Here is a 25874-nt window from a genome sequence, read left to right on the forward strand (position 1 = left end):
TTGTGACGGCCCGCTTATTAGACAAGAATAAGAGATCAACAAAATCGTTAAATATGGCGGCTGAAAAAAACAACAATGAAATTAAGATATTGAAGTACCATTATTTCGATTTCTTATACCTTTTACATCCTCAAATTTTCAGGAAAGCCATAACTCCGTCTGAACTTTGAAATAAATAAATAAAATGTATATGTTAATTTTTTTTCGATAAGGGTGATTACGCGCCTAAGAGGTAGCTAAGAAGTAATTTATTGCTTGTGTTTTTAAAAGAAAAAGTTCTGAACATTGGAAGTAAACATTCAGCTTTATTTCTTAGAAATAATTAATAATGCATTAGCTGCCATATTTTTATGTTGTACCCAAATATCTTCAAGATTTTACATATTCTTGCTGTAGTGCCAGTAACGACAGGTTCTTGGGTGAGAGATCTATATCATCGTTACGACGAGTAAAGACATATTTAAGAAGCTCGATGGCCCAGGTATGTTTCTACAATATAACATTGCGTAGTAAGGAGAATGCAACATTTTTAATCTTGTCGTGTATCTTAATTTATTGAGTTATCTGTTTTGATTGTGAAACACCACATTAAGTTCATTTAATTATAATTTTAAAACTTTTGTTCAGGATCGATTTAATGGCTTGGTGTTGCTAAATATCCACAACAAGATGAAAATAAATTTAGATGACGTAATCGATATGCTGGCAATAAAATATCTAAAAAGACTTAAAATGTTAGATATCCTGAACGATGATTAAAAGTGTAGCAGTCTTGATAAAAATATAAATCTTGTATATTATTATCTGTTGTTTAAATGTCGCCGTACATAAATTCCCTAAAAGTAATAACGCATGACATCAAATTTTTTAAAAAAATGAATTAAATTACTCAAGTTGTACAAAAAACATTTCAAAATATAATCTTTGTCAGCTAAAAAATTAAAAAACCCACCTTACACCTACTTAGCAAAGATGAGTCTGAGAGATTATTTAAAGCTATTTCAGCCGTTTAAGGGCGTTAAAGGCCGTTGGCTTCCAGGGCGCCGCACTGAATTCGTTTGGGGCTCACAACGCCCCTAAACCCCCAGTTGTCAGGCGGTGAAGCCTATTCGAAGTTTTTTTACACAAGTCAAAAAAAGCTCTGCACGCTAGCCATGTCGCAAATAATGGACTAAGAATTTTCTAGTCAACGGCAGTCTACTATCACCCCACCAGGGGACATATTATGAAAAAAGAAGTCCATATTCGACGGCACTACCAGCGTTCAACAAAACTTACTGTGCCATGTTGATACTGCATTTCTAAATGATGTCATTAAAATTTAACATTATTGTTATACATTGAAAGGTATTGTGAATTTGATTCTTTTGAGGTTGAGATTTTGATTTTTGTTTGACCTATTATGTTTCCAAAATGCAGACTTTGTTTGTTATGAACTTATTATAGACAATTTAATTTGCTTTTATGTCTAATATTAATAGTTAAATAGTTTTGTAAAAAAAGAACTTATGATATAATGACTATCCGAATATGTTTTTTAACAATTACGGTGTCTTTATGTCAATTTTCCTATTAAAACTCTAAAGTTTTTCGACCTAAGCTAGATTGCTTCTTTCTTAAAAAATAATTTCTTGTAGCTCAACCTTCTGAGTGGCCTGGTGATTAAACAATTATATTAAGTATGTGAAAGGATGGAGAGTGACATTAATGACGGAGATCTTACTTGAGCTGTTTCGTACCCTTTTGATCGGTCCTTATTTTTGGCAAGATTTAAAACCTAATGTTCCTACATAATTGGTTCTCACATATAATATAATGTGTCTTGTACAACTACTGTTTTTTTGTGACAACCAGAAAATTATAGCTAAACAGCTTTGCCTTGATTAACACACCGTTATGTTTCGCAACCTAATGAAAAAAAATATAGTTGCTATCAGTTGTTGGATTTTTCCCAAATCTTATTAACAGTCTGTAGAAAAGAGGAAATGCAGTTAAAGTTAAGGTTACGTCGGCACTTTTGCAATGACGTCATTAGCAAATTATTATTCGACCAGAATAATCATGTCTACATTTTAGGTATCGCTTTTTTTCTTAAATTAATTTCGGGTCTGGTTCGTTCATTTATATTTGGTTCTAAGAAAAGTTCTTAAGATTTTGTTCACGCAAAAAGGTATTTAAAAGTTTATATCTTTGAAATTTTTGAATAAAGTAACTGGAAAGAAGTTTACTCAAGTTTTGAAAGTAAATCGAAACACCGAAATCATAACATTTGCAAAACATATATTATTAAGAGACAAACAAAAAGGTCTCTGTCTCTCCTATATATCTTAATGCACCAGTCAGGGTTTAACAAGACAAAAAAGTGTTAAACAAGACAAAACAGGATTAAACAAGAGATAACAGGGTTAAACAAGACAAAAGTTGAAGAGGCTTTTGAAACTTTTACTTTCAGATTCTTAGGTTATTATTGCAAGGAATTTTACAAAATAAACACCCTATAATGTATTTTTGAAACAATCTGACAGATGTATTTAGAAGTTTGAGTGTTCATATTGAATGACAACTAAATGCGTCACTGTTTCTAACAACAACTTGATTTTAATGAGACTTCCAATTAAAGCTAAGGGACGGTAACTTGTAGGCAGCATATTTTTCCATACTACTCAGTGTGATTCTGGCTAATAAAGCTTTTCAAAGTGTTTAACTTTGTACAACTTAAAAAACGGATCTTTTATGCGCTGGTTTCCTAGATTTATAGAGATTACACACATATTAAATGTTTTTCTAAATTTGACAGCTAAGACCATTTCAAAATACATGGAATGTTAACATATATGTCGTGTTTACAATTGTGATATTTCTTTCCATCTTGTTGCGTTAAGTTATATGAATAAAAATATGAATGACGATTCACGCTTTTTTAAAACAAAACAAAAGTTTGAATTTCCAATGCCTTTTTCCTCTATAAGATGTTTAAAGAAGAGGACAAAGAAGTCTGTCTATAAATCTGTCAATTTTAATAATTAATTTTTCTTTTTCTTTCATTTAAACATATTTTCCGCTTCCATTTCCCTCTGCTCAACTACACTCACTGGTCACGTTAGTTAGCACAGAGACTGATACCAATCTGTTTTTTATGTTTTTTTTATTGCTGTTGTGGTTTCACATGTAGATACTGAATTGAAAATTAGGCAAAAAAAATTGGGCAGAAAATAAGAAATGCCAAATAAGAACCGGAAAAAACAATGGTTGCCTAGCAAACATGTGGTCACTTTTTAACCACCTTTCCTTATCGATAAGGTAAGTTAACAAAAGATATAATAACGGATAATGTACCATGGTAATCTTAATCATAGCAGAGCTAAAAAAAATGCTGTAATCATGTGATCTCTGTTTACAATAATAAACGGCTACCGTAAATATGAAAATGGATTTGATTGGTTATCACATTCACAATTGGTTTTGTATTACGTTAATAGGGAATGTTTTTATAAAATTGTGAACAAAGAGATGGCTTTTTATGAAACCAATCATAGAACTCGTGACAATCTATAAAATCAGACGGGGTTGGTCAATTGTTAGAAAAAAACTTTACCATTCAGTGAGGAAAGCCATACAGATTTTTGAAATAAAAGACAAGTCAAAAAAAGGCAAGTTTACCAATTTATTATTTTTATTTTTCTTTCTTTTTCTCTTCGTTTGTTTGTTTGTTTGTCTTTAGTTTAAACCTGAATATAATTTTTGATACTTTCCAGTCTTACAAGTTTGTGGATAAGTTTAAAAACGTAAGAGCATCTGATGTCTTAAATAATCTTTTGAGCTATGGATATCCAACAAGAAAGTTTAAGCGATTTTCCTATCTTTTTAAAACTCCAAAGCAATACGGAAAGTGAATTATAAACTTAGTTCGTGAGAAGAGTACTAGGTACAAAGTACAGTAATTGTGTTGTCATTATCTCATGACAAATGTTACGTAAGAAAGCAAATCAACACTTATATATGTTTACATTCCAGACAACTTCTTTTATTTGCATTGAATTTTGTTCTATTTTGTTTATGCTTAGTCTGTTTGGTCTAAGTTGACGTTGAAAATAAAACAAAAGTACAAACTTATTGTCATTGTTGTTGTCATGACGGGTTATAGAAACTGTAATTATAGGATATTGGAAAATGAAATGGCAAGTTTCAATAAAATAGCGAAAGTTCTGTCAAGTATAGATTTTGATAAGAGAAATCGATACAGAAAGTACAAGAACTGACTTATGCCATCTTATGATAAGCTGTGTGCAATTAAACAAATAAACACTTGAATAGATATAAATTTCAAACAAAAAGTCGCCCTATTTATTGCTTAGCAAAAACGGAGTACCAAAAAACCTTTTTAACCCTCTCAGAGTGGTATGTATTGGCTATTACTCAAAAATACCCCTTATATTTAAAAGAAATTCTTATCTTAAAAACATTAAACTCTTAACACAACTATATTTCGTCAAGGGGAATAATTTTGTTTTGTATTTATTAACCCGACTTCCCGATTTTTTCGGATTTTCTTCGAAAATTAAAAAAGAAAAAATAATTTAAATAACGAGTTTGCCTATCATTAAAAATTAAAGGAATTAAATTTAAAGCAGGTACCACTGCATCCATTTTGTATCAAGTTTAGTCGCACTTGGAAAAGCCTATTAAAAGTTATGGAGGGGAGCAGAGTTAAAACACTGGTACTGTATTTTCACATACGTTCCAAAAAAAATTAGTTGATGACAAAAACGTTGTGTAAGATAGTGTGAAAAATTAAAAAATGATGACTTATTGTCATCTTATGACAATGGTTATGACAAGATGTGTAACTAAATAAATAAACACTTGAACTTATTTGCATTCCAAACTTCTCCTTTCTTAGCATATACGAAGAAAGAGCACGTACTTCTATTGAAAATTAAAAATTTGTATTATATCATTAACGTATATTATTTAATATTATTTTTTATCCCATGTATCAGAAAATTAAAAAAGCTTGAAACCGTAAATGTTTAAATGGCTAGTGTCATTGTGATCAAATAAACATTTGATCACAATGCGTATAATGAATATACGTCATTATATGGTCAAGTAGACGAAAGTGATAGCGATAAGTTGTCAGGGTAACCGAAAAAAAGTAATAGTGATGGATTGTTTTCTTTTAATTACAGAGATTGGGGACTTGGATTCAATCATAAAGAAGCCTAAATAATAGAAGCGAGCGTGCAATGAAAACAATAAGGTAAGTTTTCTGACAGATGAATACAAAATATGTGTGTACTAAAAAAGATTTATTATTTTTGAATTTTACGAAGGAGTGTGTTTGCGCTAGATGATTTTACGCATAGACAATATCGTGGTCTAATACACGAAACTAAAAACAAAACATATTCAATTACAGTCATTATGGGCTTTTACGTAAGTAAAGCGATATGAACTTTAAACATATCATGTGGTCAGGCAGACGAAAGTAAAAAGAGTTAAAAATATTATATAAAACAAATAATTAAGCTAACGACCCATCCCAAGCACACTCCTCGGTATGATAATTGTTTATAGGAACATTCGTCTAAAAAGTTAATTTCACAGCACCTAACCTCTCCCATGTTCTGGTTTTATTTAACTTGCATGGGTGCGCACTCTTCTCGCAGTATTCTCTGTGACGATGAAGGTCGGACTGACTTGTGGCATGGTTCCAAATGGTCTGCCGTCTTTCGTTTGTAGATAGATAGTCAAGAAGAAACAAGTGAGGAACAGTTTAGGATCAGCAAAATTTTTGGGTTGTTTATAAAACTAAAAGTTATACACAAAATACACGCTTCACGGAATATTTGTTTTGCTTTTCATAAACAAAAAAAGATAATATTTTGATAAGAAGGTTGTATTAAAACACTTTGAGATGAAGATTGTGTCAAAAATAAAGAACATGTTAAGGAAATTCTTAGTCAGAATTTCTTCATAGATAATAAAAACAAAATAACGTAGTATAGAACTAACAATAACTTTGAAAATGAGTTTCGCAACTGGCATTAAATTATGAAAATGGATTTTGCAATTTTTCTGAAGAACACAACAAGACATTGAAGGCTGAAATAGTATAAAATAAAGTACATCCCTTCCAAAAAAAAGTGTAAGCGAACTGCCAATTAATTTGCTCCTGCTATGAATGTAGGAATTCTGATCTTTTTCTCGTGACGCATTCTTGTTAAGTCTAAGATTAGTTTGAAAACAGGATCGATATTTCACTGTTTTTTCCATGTACCAAAATGAAAGCAAAGTTTTGTTTTAAACTGATTCTTAAAATATAGAAAAGAATTCTCGTCCCTAGGTTCTGTTGCCTATGTCATAGCCGCTAGCGCTTACTTAACGGTGTGGATATCAAACAAGAAAAACCCCCTAAGGACGAAGTTGGTAGAAAAGTAAAGTTAAATTAACTGGAATGTGGCGGGAAAACATCTTAGCTTACTTAACACATTACATAGATACCTATTTTGTCGGATTTATTTCAACCCTTCAACTGTTGAATTAATTTTCATAAATCCTGGGACAAACGACAGGGCAAATTTCAAAACAGCGCATTTTGCGTCCAACTTTGATTTGTTATCTAAAAAATGATATTGAAATGCATCATGATAATTATACTCCAAGATTCATTTTCTTACTGTCATTTAGTTTCTTCTGATTAAGTAAGCCTGTAGAGCTTCCAGAAGTAATAAAAAAAAATGCAAACAATAATTTATACTAAGATTCTTATCTTTTTACATATTTAATGAAACTATATGACTATTGATAATCGTTAGGTAGATGAGAATTGCCCACCGCATTTAATTCGTGATTATGCGTGAATTTCTATGACTTCTTAAAATTGTCCAGATTCATCTACTCGCTAATGAAGTGAAAACTTGCAGTCTTGCTTAAGTTTTTCAGTTAGTAGAACAAAGTTATAAAAAGGTCTGGAAACGAGGTTGGTAATTAATATAAACAAAACATATACTGAACAGCTCGTTGTCAAGAACCTCTTCCTTTGAGTTTTCTTTCACCGTGAACACAAGAATATTTTAATTCGTGGTACTAAATCTCCGGTTTCATAATTTTCGTTAATCCTTTTTGTGGAGTTGTAATAACAGTTTGATAATCTCTAACCATAGCACTCTAACATAGACATCAACAAAATTATTTATTTGTATGTATCTAATTTTGTTTTCAATATCAACATAGCAACCACTTTTGTTCCTTTTCTTGTAAATACATTCCACAAAGTTTGTTGCTTTAGCAATCAATTAAGCAAAAATAAATATATATAATGAAAAAATAAGTTTTGAAACAACAATTGGAAAAAGGTATAAACATAACGGAATTGATGCTTGTTTGTTATTGTTTAGCTGGAATTTAAAACTCTAAATTTGGAAAATTAATAAACAAACGGAGAAGAATAGTAACACGACTATCTCCGTTTTTTCTCGTCAAGAAAATGAAAAAGCACTTCCATCGTACATCCTTTTTTGCGAATATTTTACTAACCTCGCAAAAAAGAAATTAAGCCCTTGTTTAGTCAATAGAATGGTATTTTAGTGCACCTTTGAGGTAAAAACCGGTGTCACCTGCCCGCAGTCTATATATTCCTGAAAAGAATCTTGGTATTGCTTTTACTCTAACCTACCGCTTTGACACATCTATGTTTACTGCCATGCTCAGTGATTAATGTCTACTATATAATGACAACATATGCTACAATCATGTTTTCACTTGTACACATAGACGAGTATAGTCCCATGACAACCATCGGACATAATTGACTGCCAAATGTGTGCGTAACATTACTACATCGTTTTCTTTTGCTACTTGCAAACGACATACGAGATCGTTCTCTACTAATACTAGCGAGATTTTATACAAATAAGCAAATGCTACCTTATTTATTAACTTACCAGAACTGTTCATTGCAGCACTTCTTTTATTTACAACTGGGTCAAAATGAGCTACTCCCATGGATTATTAACAGAACAAGGGCAGTAAGCATCAGTGACTGCTACCTGCTGGTATATTTTCCTGTTCGCGGGCACACAAACACCTTTCGCCGTGTTTCTCGCCCCGAGACATTCACGTAAACCGACGCGTCGCTCAGATCATAGTTCAGTCCTGTAGGACGCAGTTAAAGTTTGTTGTGTTCTAGTTAAAGAATAGCATGAGAAAGAATTTCTTGTGAAAGTTCTAAGCAACTTAGTAGTCATGTGATTAGATTTACGTCGTTTAGAGAGAGAAAATACGCTTACGTAAACACGAAAAGAAATATGATTGGTTATTATTATTACAATACTTTTTATATTACACCATGACTATATAAATAATTTGTTTTATGTTGAACAAAAGAATAATTATATATGTAATCAATGTTGCATGACGATTACCAATAAGACAACATAATATAGTTTAGGGTTGGTTTGTCATAAACTTTTAGATTTCAGCGAAGAAAGTTCAACAACTTTTAACGTCAGCACATTTTTTAAAAAAAGATAAATATATATTTATATACAAATATTTATATATAAAATCTGTTTCACGGGTGAGTTTAGTCAGTTGTTCTTCATCTATTTTGATAAAATCTTATTGACTGATAATTTCGATGTTAAGTCTCCTTGTTTCTTTAAAGTTTCTTTTTTGTTTTTTTTAGCCGAACAGCATTTAACGTTGAAAGAATATCAGGACAGGACATATAATTACATATATATATAAAAGAAATCTGTTACACTGGTGAGTTTAGTCACTTCTTCATTTTTTTTAGTAATTTTTTTTTTGAAATATTATTGAAGTGATATTTTCGATTTTATACTGCTGTTGTCTGTTTTTCATGTTGTGTTTTTTTGGTTTCCTTATTTCCTTGTCTTTTTATTTTGCTTTCTTGCATTAAGTTTGTTCACTTGCATTTTTGTCATCTATAAAACAGATAGAATGTTGATGTAAGAATTGTCAGTCTGACTCAGGTTTTTCTTAACCTTTTATTTTAAAATTAATCACAGCAATCTAGTAGCAAATGTTCTTAATTTTTTTAATACAGAGACTCATATGTGAGTTTCCTATAAACATGTTTCATATAAAATAAATGCTAATTGAGTAAAATCAACCTCATCCGACAATATTTCTTCTTCTCACAGTCAGGGACAGCAATTAGAGGCCCTTGAACGAGGTTGACGGCGATGGCTACTAAAAATATAGATTGCAAAAAAAATTAGAAATTGGTAATGATGTAACCTTAAATGTGCAATAAAAGTGGAGTTGATGACAAAAACTTTGGTGAAGTATAGAACTTGGCAAGAGAGTGTAAAAAAGTAAAAAATGATGACTCATGTTCTTCTCGTGACAAGATGTGTGTAATTAAATAAATAAATACTTGAAAATATTTGCATTCCAAAATACAGTTTTGTAACAAAAACTCTCCTTCGTTGACGTTTTTAGTACTAATATTTTTAGTACTAATATAAAGGAATTCCATACATATACTACAATGCTTTAAAAACGCTCGGGCGTGTATCGCAGTGTAAAACTTTAGGGGTGTCTAATATAAAGTTGGGAATGAAGGTGTTGTGATAATATGGAGGAGTGGGTTCTAATTACAGCCATTATGAATTGTGTTGCTTACGTAAGTAGAGCGATATGAACTTTGAACATATCATGTGGTCAGGTACACGAAAGTGATAGTGATTGGAGAATGAGAGTAATTAAATAAAAATAGATGTGTATTAATTTATTGACGTGAAATGTTGAAATGGAAATAAATAAAAGACATTAAAATACAATCGTGCATTTCAGCCTTTATGTAAGTTAAGTTAGTTGGACTTCGAACCGTAATTTCTTGTGCAGATAGGTTCCTCAACCTCAATCCCAGGATATGTTGTCTCTTTGTATATCTGACGCCAAAAACTGCAGCGCCGGTGGAAGAAAAAATCCCTGGGCACGAGCTTTAAGAAGAAAAAATAACTTCTTTTTTTAAAGCTACTTATAATAAAAAACATTAAATATAAAACCTCCTGACCAGACGAAACCTCGTCCCCGGGGCATCTTGTATCTTTCTGACATCACTTTTATTGTTTACCGAAAACCTCTTCGTGGAAGAGACTATTAAAAACTAGTCCATGACCCGTTAGAAAATCCACGGGTTTTTTTTGTTCTTTTTACACCGCTTTGCGTGCGTCTTGCTACTTACGGTACTATTTTGCGTTACAGTCACATGTAGACGGGTATTAATAATATAAATTAGTCGGTAGCCCGTGGATAAACCCATATATTCCATAAAATATATGTTTGTAATTATGTGTATGTAGAAGGACCTTATCTGTAATTAGATATAATTGCGTGTTATTTTTTGTATGTAAAAATATTTCTTCTACAAAAGCGACTATATAAAACATCCCCCTAAAAACTTCCATTTACATTCTTGATTGGGTAGAACAAATCACGTGACAAAATTAAAGTCATTTCACTTGCTAGGAATTTCATTTTCTGCCAATTTAATCTCAATGGCGGGTTGTGTAGCTAAAATGAATGTAAATGCTTTGTTACAAATTTATGTTGGGACATATTCACATTGAATTAAGTCGTTGGTGTCGCCTGTTCTGTTTAAGTCTTTTTATCATCTATATTATGATACTAAAATTAACAAAGAAGCAACACATTAAAAAAGTTTCTGTAAGTCGATTCACCCACGTGTTTAACAGATTCGTCTATTATATTAATACACCAATTCCAGTTTGTCTTAGCAAGCAAATTACCAATTTTTATATCACATACAAGCCAGCAGACCCTGCGTCAAAACTCGGGGTTAAATAAAGTACCACCTCTGCGTCGAAACGGGATAAACCATTACTGAACAAGCATTAAATGCCAGGTTAAGAACTTAAATGCATCATTATTATGCGTAAAAACCTTTCGGAAAGTTTTTGCGGAACTTCTGTTTAAATAAGGCTAGTTTTGAATTTATTTTGCTTTATGATCATTTTTTATCATTTACCAGTCAGCTATTTCAGGTTAACTGTCCATAAGTTTTTTTTAACACAAATATTTATATATGGTTTACTTGCGAAGATTTATTTTGATCACATGCGTCATCTGTAAAGAGTACTCACCAGACCACAGACATTTATGTAAACATTCTTTGATCTCTTTAATAAATGCCGTATTCTATCTGTCTGTTTGCGCGCGAGAAAAAAGTCGTGTTGCGGAAACACGAAATGCAAACAGTATAATAACTCTTAAATAGTATTATTGTACCGTATTATGATATACTCAAATAGATGGCGAGAGTCAATAAATAAAAAAAACTTGTGTTTTTTTTATCAAATGACACTACGGTAATCATAGTACTCGCACTATGTTGGAATTTAAGTTTATGTACATTTTGCAACTGCCTTGGGCTGTTTTACTGACTGATAAAGTTGCGTAAAAAGACTGCGGTGACAAATGGATGCTAACAAAAAGACGAGACAGTTTTTATTCTGTATGAAGAAGTAAAAAGGAGGGAGAGTGGAGCAAAACACAAAAAACGGACTTCGCACCTGGAGCTCGAAGTCCGTTTTTTCAAACAAATCATAGTTCAGTTATACAGATCCAATGGAAATATATCTTAAAAATTAAACTTGTGAAGTCTTAAGTTGTAAAGTACTCGTTTTATATGATCTCCTTTTCTCTTGTTGTTTTAAATAATTGATGTACTGTTGCTACAGGACACAAAATAACAAATGCAATGTAGCTCTATCGACTTTGTTGCGACAGTCGAGTTTCCATGAACTTGTAGAAATTTTGTTGATAACCAGTATCAAAATTATAACTTCTATTGATACTTCTTGATTTGAAATTGAAATTATCTTATATATATTATAGTCATGGCAACGGCAGTACCTCCAACAGGATCTTCTCACCACGCATTGATCACTAACAATGAATATCAAATTAAATTGGTCACACTTCTCAATGAATGTTGTGACCACTTACGTGAAATTTTTCATGATCCTGCCCGTGGTAACATGCCAAGGGATAAGAAACAATTATATCTGTCATTAAAAAAATATAAGAAACATTTAAACCATCTGAAAAGAGATCAGCTGGAAATCGTTTTTCCGCAAGATAGGGAAACAAATTCGGAATTGTTTGACATCACTATTTTATGTGACGTTCTAATTAATTGTTGTCACGGTATACAAGCACCAATTGGTGGGTGGAGGACCAGAACACCGCAACCAAATGATTTCAGTGTCGGTGCTGACATCATTCGAATCAGAAATGAGCGCAATAATGTTATGCATGGAAGAGCAATGAGTTCAGCACAATATAATCAGCTATGGAATGCCATAGAAGGTATATTAAGAAGACTCGGATACGACATAACAAAAATTAAAGATTTGAAATCTGGTTGCTTGAATGACTTAGACTTATTTAAGATCGAAATTATGAAAGCAGATACTGAAATTTTAAATTTCAATGTTAACAATAATAAAGACAGTATTCAGCAAAACGAAGATGGTATTAAACAAAATCAAGATGACATCAAAGCAAATAAAGACAATATTCAGCAAAACGAAGATGGTATTAAACAAAATCAAGGTGACATTAAAGCAAATAAAGACAATATTCTGCAAAACGAAGATGGTATTAAACAAAATAAAGATGACATCAAAGCAAATAAAGATAGTATTCAGCAAAACGAAGATGGTATTAAACAAAATCAAGATGACATCAAAGCAAATAAAGACAATATTCAGCAAAACGAAGATGGTATTAAACAAAATCAAGATGACATCAAAGCAAATAAAGACAATATTCATCAAAACGAAGGTGGTATTAAACAAAATCAAGGTGACATTAAAGCAAATGAAGACAATATTCAGCAAAACGAAGATGGTATTAAACAAAATCAAGATGACATCAAAGCAAATGAAGACAATATTCAGCAAAACGAAGATGGTATTAAACAAAATAAAGATGACATCAAAGCAAATAAAGACAATATTCAGCAAAACGAAGATGGTATTAAACAAAATCAAGGTGACATTAAAGCAAATGAAGACAATATTCAGCAAAACGAAGATGGTATTAAACAAAATCAAGATGACATCAAAGCAAATAAAGACAATATTCATCAAAACGAAGGTGGTATTAAACAAAATCAAGGTGACATTAAAGCAAATAAAGACAGTATTCAGCAAAACGAAGATGGTATTAAACAAAATCAAGATGACATCAAAGCAAATAAAGACAATATTCATCAAAACGAAGATGGTATTAAACAAAATCAAGATGACATCAAAGCAAATGAAGACAATATTCAGCAAAACGAAGATGGTATTAAACAAAATCAAGATGACATCAAAGCAAATGAAGACAATATTCAGCAAAACGAAGATGGTATTAAACAAAATCAAGGTGACATTAAAGCAAATAAAGACAATATTCTGCAAAACGAAGATGGTATTAAACAAAATCAAGGTGACATTAAAGCAAATAAAGACAATATTCAGCAAAACGAAGATGGTATTAAACAAAATAAAGATGACATCAAAGCAAATAAAGACAATATTCAGCAAAACGAAGATGGTATTAAACAAAATCAAGGTGACATTAAAGCAAATGAAGACAATATTCAGCAAAACGAAGATGGTATTAAACAAAATCAAGATGACATCAAAGCAAATAAAGACAATATTCATCAAAACGAAGGTGGTATTAAACAAAATCAAGGTGACATTAAAGCAAATAAAGACAGTATTCAGCAAAACGAAGATGGTATTAAACAAAATCAAGATGACATCAAAGCAAATAAAGACAATATTCATCAAAACGAAGATGGTATTAAACAAAATCAAGATGACATCAAAGCAAATGAAGACAATATTCAGCAAAACGAAGATGGTATTAAACAAAATCAAGATGACATCAAAGCAAATGAAGACAATATTCAGCAAAACGAAGATGGTATTAGACAAAATCAAGGTGACATTAAAGCAAATAAAGACAATATTCTGCAAAACGAAGATGGTATTAAAGAGAATAAAGAGAATTATAATCGATTAGCAGCCGAAGTGGAAATAGTAAAGCAAACTATTTCTTCATCATCATGTGATCAGAAGAGTTCTCAGTTGGAAGAAACTATAAAAGAACAACCCAGGTGTGTAATTCTTTTTCTATATTGTTCTATCATTAAATTGATTCTGTCAACTTAACATAAAAGGCAAATATGGTAAAGTAAATAAGTTACCATTCAATTAAATTCCACTTTATCTTGGTGTAACTAAATCACTTTTCTGTAATGATTTCAATGCATAGGAGAGTCATCAGCAATAAGAGTACATCAGATTGAAATTATGACAGCACTGATTGAAATACAAAAATGTAAAGTAAATAAAAACAAAGACAACATTAAGTAAAATCTAAATAACTTAAAGAATGGACTTATTTATATTCAAGTTGATGTAAAAAAAAAAAAAAACGGAGTTAGGAACATTCAAAATGATTATGAAAGATTGAAAGACGGAATGGGAACAGTAAAGTCCTTTGTTGTCATCGTGTTGTTCAAAAACTTGTCATTTAAACACTATTGATTTAGAAAGAAATTACGGTTCTATTCTAATTTATATTTTAATCCTTATTTTAGTTATATGCTACTAAAAAATTTTCAAGGAGATTTTGTAATAAAATTTGATGATGACTGCTTCAACTGGTCTGCACAAAGTATACACACTATTATTACTAAAAATTTTACAAGACAATCAAAAGAACTTAATTTCGGCGACGATTATTTTGTAGAAGAAAAAGAAGGAAAACTATTACTGCTTATTTACAATCACAAATCTATCAATGCTGAATCTATCAATGGGTTATCCATTACGTTAGTTGACAGTGAAAGTAAAACTCATTTGATTTCAATTGAAGGTGAGTAAGTTTAGATGACGTATTCTATCCAGAAAAAGTTCAAGGCGCTATTTTTCTTCGAAAAAAATAAATAAGGAGTTGGAACAATGAAAATAAAAATAGAACACAAAAAATACATTACTAACTAATGTGGATGTGCACAAGGGCAGAGCACAAGTAAAACAAGTTTGGAAAGCTATATTTACAAGCAAATGTAAGGGTTTATTTAAAATATTATTCGAACCATGAAAAACATTGTCAAGATTTTATTAGAATAGCAATCATTTTAACGATGCAAGCCACTTATCTCGACAAAAGTTTTACTTTGGCTATGCGAACGCAAAAATATATAAAAATTATTGCAAAGATTCTTAAAAAATAACGTTTTGTATTCTACACCAAAACTTTGACGACTCTAGCGCGTTGTTTTGTACATTACTTTGGATTAAAATTGGTTGTGTAGAAATGTTGCAAACTAAAATAACTTTTTTAATTAGATATTAAATTGGTCCAAGCGCATATGTGTGAAACCAGCCATTTTGATGTAACAACGCACAACAGTAGAAGAATATCTGAACAGATAAAATGCATTGTAGGAGCAGAAAGAGAAGAAGCAGATATTGAATTTATATGTGGTGGTAGCCTGCAAACAATGGAACCTAAGGAGTACGAAGCATTTGAAAGAGATTACATCCAGCGTTATTTCACCGTCAATGGTAAATGCATGGAAGAACCACTCCAATTTCCACCTCCAATGCAAAACGTCACACATTCCTTATTCGCACAAAAGATAAAGGATGTTATAATCGAATTACAACATTTGTTTACAATATTTACGCATTATAACACGAAGGAACATATTCGATTTCTAAAACTGGATAAAGAATTTTCTTTGAGTTTGGAAAGCACAATTACTGATAACAAAAGAATTCTACTTGTGTTGCCAAATTATATCGTCAACATTAGATACACAGAAACAACCGACGCAGTTAGAATACAAGATGAAGTCAAAGCGGGCGAAGAGGACTTGAAGGAGCTATCTATCATCACTAAAAAATATCTTAAAAATGGTCACCTGAAAATGGTTAATGTTGTAGCTGCACCACATTTCGAAGATATCAAAAATATCCACCTTTGTGTAGACTGCAACCTACTCTCCAAGAAAACTTTGGCTGAGGATAGAAATATGATGAAGTTCTTTTCAAATATTTTGCAAAGCTCACAAGCACAAAATAAAGTTCAGGATAACAAGGAACGGTATATCAACATAGTCGGTAAAGTCATGTGTTTTATGGCTACAAGAAAAGCACTCTATTCTGTTCCTTCACTCAGTAAAAACGTCCACGAACAAATAAGCTCGTTAATACTTTCTCCACAGCAACTCCGTCATTTATACAACAACTCTTTAAAAAAAATTATAATCGGTCCCTTAGGCAGTGGTAAGACAGTGCTAGCTTTAGCACATTTGGAAATTGCTTACGAGCGCTCTGAGAATAGATCGATCATATACTACGTAGTTTGGGACGGCAACACATTGCTGAAACGGGATATTGTCAATCATACTAAAAGATTTAATTACAAAGCCGCTGTCGAAGTTGTTGTAAAGGATAATGTCGAGTTAGCTCAGGATTTGAAAATGAATGAAGTGCCAACACCATACCAGTTAATAGAGTCATTGGTTAAGAAACATGTTGACCAAAACCTGCATCTAATAATTGATGAATTAAATGGAGAGTTATTGAACAAGGAAGAATCATCTTTGCTTAAACACTATCTGGAGACTGAAGGAAAATTAAATAACTCCTTCATCATTTTTTTCCCACAATCCATTGAGAAACATAGAACATTAATTTCACACCAAAAAGTCACAATACATGACAAGTACAAGTATGAAGAAACAGGAATGAAAGTATTAAAACTTAACAGAGCAATGAGAACAACCCGGATAATCTTTCAGTTTTTAAAGGCTTTTGAAAATGAAGTAGAACAAGACAAGGTAACAATTAAGCTTCCCGATCAGGAATCAAAAGATGCAATATCCACCAAAACAAAAATCGAAAAAAAAAAGAATCTCCTTTCCAAATTTTGGCAACAACTGAAACAACCACAACAACAACGGCGACAACAACAGCAGCAGCTGCAGCAACCACCACCACCACGACAACAACAAGAACAAGGACAAACTACCAGTAGCAATGCCACGCCGATAATAAAAGGAGAAGAAGAAGTATTTGAAACACCGGTTGATATTGATGTCGTTGCAGCTTCAATACAAGATGGGGATCTTTCGGGTAATGTTAGAATTGATACTTCATTAAAATTCAATACAGCGTATTCAATCGGTCATAATATCGAAGGAACAAAACCGTTATTGATACATCCGGCAAATACTCCAACAACAGACAAAGAGTTTATACCAATGTTAGCGCTTGTTTTACAAGATGTATGTTTACATCATGCCACTAAACGTTTGTTCATATATAACACATTCCCTCAAAAGGATATTTTTTACAGATTACTAAAACTGTTAAAAATTGATTTTCTTCACTACGACAAGTACACTGACTGGAAAGTTTTAAATTGTGATGATATCATAGTTAAAAATCCCTTGCAGAGTCAAAATTATAACCTGCTCACTACTATTGAGGGAAGTCGTGGAGTTGAAGCAGCCGAATGCATCTGTATAATTGAAAGCAATGATTGCAAGTTAAAACATTTGACGTTAGAAGCAATGTCCAGAGCAACACAAAATCTGGTCCTTGTTTCAGCGTCCAACGTCTACCAATCGGATACAGTAAAATCATCAACTGGTCATATCATCAGTAAACTGTTAACTGAACATTTGGTTGAATACAATGTAGAAGTCTCAAACGATGAAGATACAGAAATACCGTTCACAAAGTCTATGAAAAGTAACAATAAAATAGTTTTTAACATAAAACCACAATATTGGAAATTCAAAAAAATGATAAAAGATTTGGAACATGTTGGTTTTCAGGCAACGGATGAACGCCTAAATGCGCATGAGATCGTTAGGAAAAAGTAAGTAAAATTTTTAAACAATAGAGAACAAATTCTCTTTTGAATAGTTCTCAAAGGAGAGATGAGTGTGATCATTCACAATCCTCTCTCCTTTCTTTTGTGAAATTTGTTCTAGAGAGGCAAAAAAATCACGACATGTGTATCAGGGCCTATTCTGTACTTAATAAAAACATTGTAGGAGTTTTCTGATGTTAAAAATGTTAACCTGCTGCTAAGCATGAAAATAACAAAAAATTAATAGACAAAATTTTGATCATCTTTTAATTTATTTTATTAAGTAAAAGTCATTAGTTTTGTTAAAAAATATGATATAAATGCAATATTAATAATTTTAGCCTTTATCCTCCTGGAAAAGTGAGCAATATAATTTGCTCATATTTGTCAAGTACATCATGTATATTGAGATGGCAACAGGACGCTGATAAGTACACCGTTAGTAGACAAGAAAGTAATAGTTTAACCTGGAATAACTTAGCAAATGACATTTCTTGCAATCAATACATCGTTGATGACATGGAAATTGGTAAATCGTGCAAGTTTTGTGTAGTTGCTAAAAATCATCTTGGTGTATCTGATGACAGCATTGTGTCTTATCGTCACAAGTAAGATTATATTCAAGTCCTATTTAAAACATTTTGTAGCCATGTGTTGAGAAGTATGTCATTCTTGAGAAATATTAAAACATGCTCAATTTTTTTAGACTTCCAAACGTTAAGGGTGTCAGATTTAAAGGTAAGAGAAATAGTTATCGTTATCAGCATATTTTTAGGCAAGAAAATCACCACGAGACTCTTTGTCAAAATTAAAAGACATATAAAAAACATTAGTGTGAAAAAATAGGCAGAAATAATTTCAGGAGTGTTGACTAATTGTGTGGTTTGGAGAAAGTAATATTTATTTTAAAAATTTCGTTAAAACTAGATGTTAAAAATCATGAAAATTTATAATTATTGCTTATTTAATGTCGCTACCCATATTAAAAGAATAAAATGATTCTGATTTTTTGTTAAACATTTAATTTGTTTCAAAGTACATTTATGTTTACTTTTATGTTTACTGTACTTATACCATGGGAAACGCAAAGTAAATTTAATGGCACTATTGTCTGAAACGAGTTTAGTCCTAGAACCTTTTAAGAAAAAATTTTTCGCTAATTTTTTCCATCTGGTCTTGCTTTTAAAACAGACCTTTACCAAAAACGTAAGAGGTTATTAGACGTTATTGACTTTTTTATAAAATTTTAACAACGTTTTGCTTTTTGGTCATATGACATTAAGTAAGAAAAACTGAGTGTTATCAAGTTGAAATAAAGCTACTTTGCATATTGGTGATATATTTCTTAAAAGTGGGTTTCGCAGTACCAAAACACCAGAGTCGTTAAAATGTGGCGCACTGCTGTTGCTGTTGTGTCATAGACTAAACTAAACTCGCTTGTTTCTGACATGATACTATTTATATTATTCCTTGACAATGACTAAACAAATAATTGATAATAATAGGTATAAAATATTTTGAGAATTGAAAGTAACTCTGATCGACCACTTAAACTTGACATTTTTCTAAAATCTCTTATAAATTGCTGACATTTCGTATATATGAAGTTTATTTTTTCGATGAAGAAAATTATTAGTTTCAAGTTTTCCCAATTTCCTCATCAGGGAATGTGAACTTGTGAAATATTTAAAAATGAGATACGATAATGTAAGTTATCGATTACATCATTGGAACGCTCCGATAAAAGTAGATAAATCTTTTTTAATAGCCCAATTTGAGTGCAAAAATGATACAAATGGGATGCAATTTTCCTAATAACCCTAGTTTCCTAATAACTCAAGTCTATTTTTTTATCTTTACTGAAGTAAATTCTATTTAATTTTTAACAGCTATCAGATCGCAGTAAACACTTTTTTATTCTTCAATATTTTTATGGCTAATACACAGCTTAAACAACACAAAGCAATAAAATTCTGTTTCGTATGAAAAAATGCATACCGTATTTCCCGCATATAACCCCATTTCATATAAGCCGCAGCTATTTAAGATAACAGAAAACCGAACAACATTAGATCACGCATCCCTTCGTATAAACCATATTTTGCGATAAGAAAAAACCAATCAGTGTGTTTTTCTTTGTTATACAAGAATACATGACAAGAAAATATAAAACTTATCCCACATAATAATTTCGTACGAATTTCGTAAAAATCGATAATTCAACTTGGCCTGTTACAGAAGGGTGTCAATAAAAGTGATACGAAACCTCACTTGGTATTAATAAAGTATATTTTCCATATTTTCCATATTAACCCATACTTTTCATCATTGTCGATAGAAGAAATTTTGTTCAAATATTGCCATTAGTTTTATTATCTCGTGGTTGCTCGATTTATTCAAATCATATATTTAGCACAAATTATTAATAATTTAAAAGTAAATAAGAGCAATTCCCTAAAATTCAATTCCCCCTCACAGCAAACTCGTCATTACAATCAAGCCATGAGCACAAAGCTGGCGTGGTTAACATCCTAAATATTACAAAAATTAATTATATTTGTTCGGGTGAGTGAGGTCATTTGCGCCTAAAACAAAATATTTCCCTATATTGATCACGTGAGCGAAGAACAATAGAATTAATCAATCAAAGAGCGCAGTCAGTATTATGATGCCAGAAAAATCGTGTGAGACCCAGCGTAATTTAGGGTGAAACACCTTAAGTAAAATTAAATAAAAGTCTCCTGGCTGAGTGTAGTTTATATTTTTCGTAAATTTCAAAGACACGTTATGTGGTGTGAAATTCTTTAATTAAACCTGTTTATAATTTTTTATCTAACGTAATGGCACACAAATTTGGAACAAGGGATTTCTATAGATATCCAAGATAAAATTTTATTTTTAAACTCAGATGCAAACTTCGCAAAAGAAGATTGTACTTTGCGTGTCAGTACCGGACAACTCAACACGTGTATGCAAAGGGAGAACGTCCTTTTGAGACCTACCTTGACCGACAAACCGAATTGGGCGGCAAATTAGCAGCGAAATATTTTTTTGATTTTAACGGGAAACAAAAAACGTTTGGCGAATTTAAGATACTGTATTTAAGCGGTCTTGTGGGTATTAAAAACAAGACAATTATTTTGAATTCTTGAAAGTAATGTGTTTTTTTTAAGAATAAACACTGAATATTGCAGTCTGATTAGTTAAAAGTTTACATCAAAATATTTCGCCGCTAAATAGTAAGAACTGTTTCTACTTTACACCGAAGCGAATTTTTCCAAGCACAATCAAAACAAACAAGAAACCGCGGTCGGTTTAAAATCATACTTATCGAAAAGACATTTCATTGTAAACGTTCCGACCAAGAATAGAAGAATTATCGCTATTATACCAATCTGGACATTAGTGGAGAAAATAATTAGCTACTGTATCCAGTTGCATCGGTTGCATGTGCATGTAAATTCTGCATTAGGAGGTGAATAATTTAACTCACATCAAATTGTTCATAAAAATAATTAAGTTAGGTTTTAAGTTAGTTACAATATAGTAATGAATAACCTCTTTTTTAAGTTGCTCATAATTGAAAATTCTTCCTAATAGAAATCATGAGAAAAAACACAATTACAAGCAAATCAACAAGTCATTTCATGGTAAAATTTAAGTCGGTTAGTTTTGTTTTACCAATAGCCTGAAGCTGTTCTCATTTTATTTTCAATTTTTGCAATACCTAAGTCTCATGTTCTTTAAAAATTGTTCTTATAAAGAAACCCGCGCAGTTTTAACCCATCGCGTGTCAGAGAAACATCTTTGAAATATTCGTGCAGACGAAATCGAATATATTGAGTACAGTCGTTCTATTTTTATCACTATATCATACTCAACCAAAACGAATATGTTTCATTCAGCAAATAATGTTGATAGAAACTGGTCGTGTGAGGTGAGAGAAATTTTAATTTTGATAAAAGCAGCAGCTATTTTTTATTATACATTATTTTTATTCATGAGAAGTCTGTTCACAATTAACGGAGTATTTACTAAGAGCTGTGTAACTTTAATTTATTTTTACAATTTTTACTGAAAAAACTAAGAAACTCTTTTTGCGTGCTTGAGATTATTTTCTACCTTTATCCTGCACTTTTCTCCATACAATCTGAAGAAAGCGTTATTTGTTCATTTGTTAGGTAAGCACAAGGAGTGCAAAATAAAAAGTAGAAGTTCAGTATTAATATTTAGTGAAGTTTTTTCTTTGTTCGTAAGAAACTAAATAAAGTCATGGAATAAGCATACTAGCCAGCCTCGGTTTTAGGGATTCATCGCCGTCTTCCCACATGCCATATAGATAAAAAATCCCTGGAATCGAGAGTGCTAGACTAGGCAATATTGATATTTGGTAAAGTTTCTCTTTTGTTCTTAAGAAGCCAAATAGAGTCATGGAATAAGCATACTAGCCACCCTCGTTATCAGATATTTTTGCCTTTTCGCTATAAAACATCCCTGGGGACGAGAGTGCTACACTAGGCAATAATAATATTTGGTACATTTTCCCCCTTGTTTTGAAAAAGGCTAAATAAGTCATGAAATAAACAGCTAGCCATCCTATTCTCCAGGGATTTTACCTGTTCGTTCTTTTCCCGCATAAGAAATAGATAAAAAAATCCCCGGGGACGAAAGTGCTAGACTAGGTTGGTTTATAAAAACGCATTATGTTATCGTAGTAATTGTAGGAATACCTATATTTACTTCCGAGATTTCAATTGAAAATGTCATGTGAAATTATTTTAACAGGCGAAAAATTTTAGGGTCTCGACTTTAACTGAAACATTTCCGTGGTTCATACAAGTAAAACAATTTCCTCCTGATGCAAATTATCCTATACATGATGACGTCAACATATTAACTTGAATAAAAATAAATTATTACTATATTTTTTGTTTCTGCGTTTTCACAATTACTTTTTTATGTTTAATACATTAGAAAATGTTTTACAATAAAAAAAAGTATTTAATGATGTCATAAGTTTTTCGTTATCATGTTTCATTAATTTATAAATTTATATTTTTTATTAATTTATTTTTTTATTTTTAGATATCGTAGAAATTATTAAATCTAACGATATCAACAAATTGAAAAAATTACTATCCATTCATCCAAACATCGTTCACATGAGAGATGAATATGAACACACACCATTGTTGTGGACAGTATGGAACACCAACAATACATCAATGGTGGAAATACTCATCTCATATGGGAGTGATGTTTGGGCGAAAGATAGTGGGAAACGAAACAGTTATCATTGGGCTGCAATTGAAGATCGTCACACAATATTAGATATGTTATGTCGACATGATGTAACAAACATCAACCGTGTAGATGTTCTCAACTTCACACCATTACATTGGGCTGCATATGATGGTCACATCTCATGTGTTGATGTTTTGTTACGTTATGAAAATATTGATGTGACGATCGAAGATATAGATGGAAAAACAGCTTATGATCGTGCTGGAGTATTGATGAATGAACAAAACCGGGAAATAATAAGACGGAAAATAAAAGAATACGAAGTAAGTTATTAAGTTGATTTAATAAATTAGAAAGAAGAATAAATGTATAATTATTTTTTATTTGATAATAAAAAGGGATATTTATTTTTAAAAAAGGTTTTAGTTTAAGAATTTTATTTTTTAAGTTCCGTGCGGAAATAAAAAATTAATTAAGTTGATGATAAACGAAATGAATATAAATAAACATGTTAAATATTAATAAACGAAATAATGTAAGACCAAATTTATAATATATTTTAATTTGCATGCGAGGTTATTGTTGAAAATAAAGTAATTAAAAATTAATGTATTTAAAGTAGAAGAAATTTTGCCAGCGATAAATTTGGGAAGTATATCTTTGTTGAAGTGATTAGTTTAATAATTTTAATTTTAATGTTAAAGGAATATAATAAAAATTAGTTAATAATTAGTTGTTAATATTTGTTTTATATAACTAAAAGGTTTGATAGATGATGCAAATACATAATGACTAAAAAATATTTATTTTAAATAACAATTTACGAAAGAATCAAAAATTACAATTTCGTTCCCAGACCGTTTTATACTTTTGTGTAAAAACTAGCAACATTTAGATTGTTGGAAAACATGCTGTTGAATTAATTGTAAAAATAAAATAATACAAATTTAATAAAAATTATTGATTGGAAATTATATATTTGGAGTGCTGGGAATTAAAAAACATATTTTGCGTAAAATTTGCGATCGTGGGACTAATAAAAATATTATTTTTTTAGGCTAGGAAGAAATAAATATCTAACGAAAGAATTTTTTTCGATTGGAAAAATGACAATCCATTTCGCAGGTAAGGTACTTCGTAATTTGTATATTTATGAGAGTGGAATTTTCTTGCATTGATATTGTCATTCTTAAACAATTTAATTCAGAATTTGTTTAAGTAATGTGATCTTTTCTTTTTAGACGATAAAAGAATTCGTTATCACATTTTATTATTTTTATAATATGTTTTATAATTTCTTATAATGTACATAATTTTATATATATGAAAATATTTGTAGCAAAAAATATTTAAATTTAAACTAAGTTATTTAGACGTTGTTATAAAAAAACAATTTTTATTCGATTTATTTTCGTCATGTTCGATTGTGCCGTGTTTCGTTTCATTTTTCATTCACAACAAGATGCATGGTCAAAGTCACGTGGTTTTACTGCGTTCACAGTGTCTCGTTTTAAACTTTTTCAAATATTTTTTTTGCTAAAGTTGTAAAAATTATATGTGCGAAAAATATTTTTATGCGCAATTTTGTATATTATTTTGTATATTTCGGTAATAATGTACCGATAGAATTTATTATTAAAGAAATCCATGTATTTATTATTTAAAAAGAATAGGTGAAATGAATTGATATTCTTTACGCATATACCAACCTCGTCCCCAGGGCTACTTAGGTTAGCTTAGAATCCATTGTATATAGTTGAATTTTTACTCAAAAAATCATCGATATGCTCTGCGCGAAGAAACTGTTAGTCAGGAGACCCAGCATAATTTTCTTATCACCAGGAAATCGGGTTAAGGTGGGAAAAATTACACTAGGTCTGAAACGATTTTTTGCATGGCTAATTCTATTATTCTTTGCTCACGTGGTCAATATCGGAAAATCTTTTTTTTTTAAGCGCGAATAGCCTCACTCACCCGAACAATTATAATAAATTATTCTATTATTTAAAAGGTTAAAGATGTGACCACGCCGACCTTGTGCCTATTGGTTGATTGTTTTTCAGGTTTTGTTATTAAGTAGTTTGTAATTAAAGGTATGCTCCGACATTTGCATCTAAGCTTTCGTTTGAGAGAAACTGAATTTGATATTCCCGAAAAAGCTTAGTGAACTAGGCCAGAAAATTGTTAGATATTCGAAACCCTTTTTATTTTTCCTTAAATTACCGTAAAATGCCGAAATTAAGCGCGGCGCTTATTAGTGGCGATAGCAAGTTTTTGATGCACTTACCTGAGGAGGGTGCGCTTATTGACGGGTGCGCTTATTGACGAGTATAAAAAAGTGCAAGGAAAAAAAGAAAATTCGCTTTTTGGATTTGGCATAATGTAGTCTTCTAAGCCTGGAATATTAAGGCTTGGTTTTCACCTGGCACTAAAGAGCGGAGTACCGGAAAATCTGTTTTAAAGTGATCCACACTATAAGAGAACAATACTTAATATAATTGAGCATGGAACGTAGAATAAATTCGCAGTTCACAATTAATTCATCATTTGGAAATCATGTTCTGTACAAAATACTTCTGCACGAATGTCGGCACCTATGATCTTAGAAGAAAACAATCCAACGAGCACCAGAATTTTAGTGCTGTTATCAAAAATTTTTGATAACAGCACTAAGCCTT

At 31.2% G+C, this 25874-nt stretch overlaps 1 protein-coding gene and 1 long non-coding RNA gene across 3 annotated transcripts; one reads left to right on the top strand and one right to left on the bottom strand.

Annotated features, from left to right (window-relative positions):
* Positions 1 to 2645: 2645 nt before the first annotated feature.
* LOC130629664 (uncharacterized) lies at positions 2646 to 8146 on the bottom strand. Its single transcript, XR_008982001.1, has 2 exons — positions 7947 to 8146; positions 2646 to 6622 (listed from the first exon to the last, which is right to left on the bottom strand). It is a non-coding gene; the product is annotated as an uncharacterized LOC130629664 (long non-coding RNA).
* LOC130629663 (uncharacterized) lies at positions 5188 to 24879 on the top strand. 2 transcript variants are annotated; one of them, XM_057442942.1, is made up of 10 exons: positions 5188 to 5260; positions 8690 to 8769; positions 11893 to 14173; positions 14660 to 14937; positions 15414 to 17958; positions 18294 to 18560; positions 18659 to 18690; positions 23038 to 23519; positions 24254 to 24321; positions 24438 to 24879. In XM_057442942.1, the coding sequence occupies exons 3-9, from the start codon at positions 11895 to 11897 to the stop codon at positions 24266 to 24268; spliced, it is 5898 nt and encodes a 1965-aa protein (XP_057298925.1). In that variant the 5' UTR covers positions 5188 to 5260; positions 8690 to 8769; positions 11893 to 11894; the 3' UTR covers positions 24269 to 24321; positions 24438 to 24879. The 2 variants fall into 2 exon arrangements, with proteins under 2 accessions (XP_057298925.1, XP_057298924.1); XM_057442941.1 differs by lacking the exon at positions 5188 to 5260 and adding an exon at positions 8447 to 8581.
* Positions 24880 to 25874: the final 995 nt, after the last annotated feature.

The sequence above is a fragment of the Hydractinia symbiolongicarpus genome, chromosome 2, assembly GCF_029227915.1.
Source record: "Hydractinia symbiolongicarpus strain clone_291-10 chromosome 2, HSymV2.1, whole genome shotgun sequence".
In the NCBI taxonomy this organism is placed as follows: Eukaryota; Metazoa; Cnidaria; class Hydrozoa; order Anthoathecata; family Hydractiniidae; genus Hydractinia; species Hydractinia symbiolongicarpus.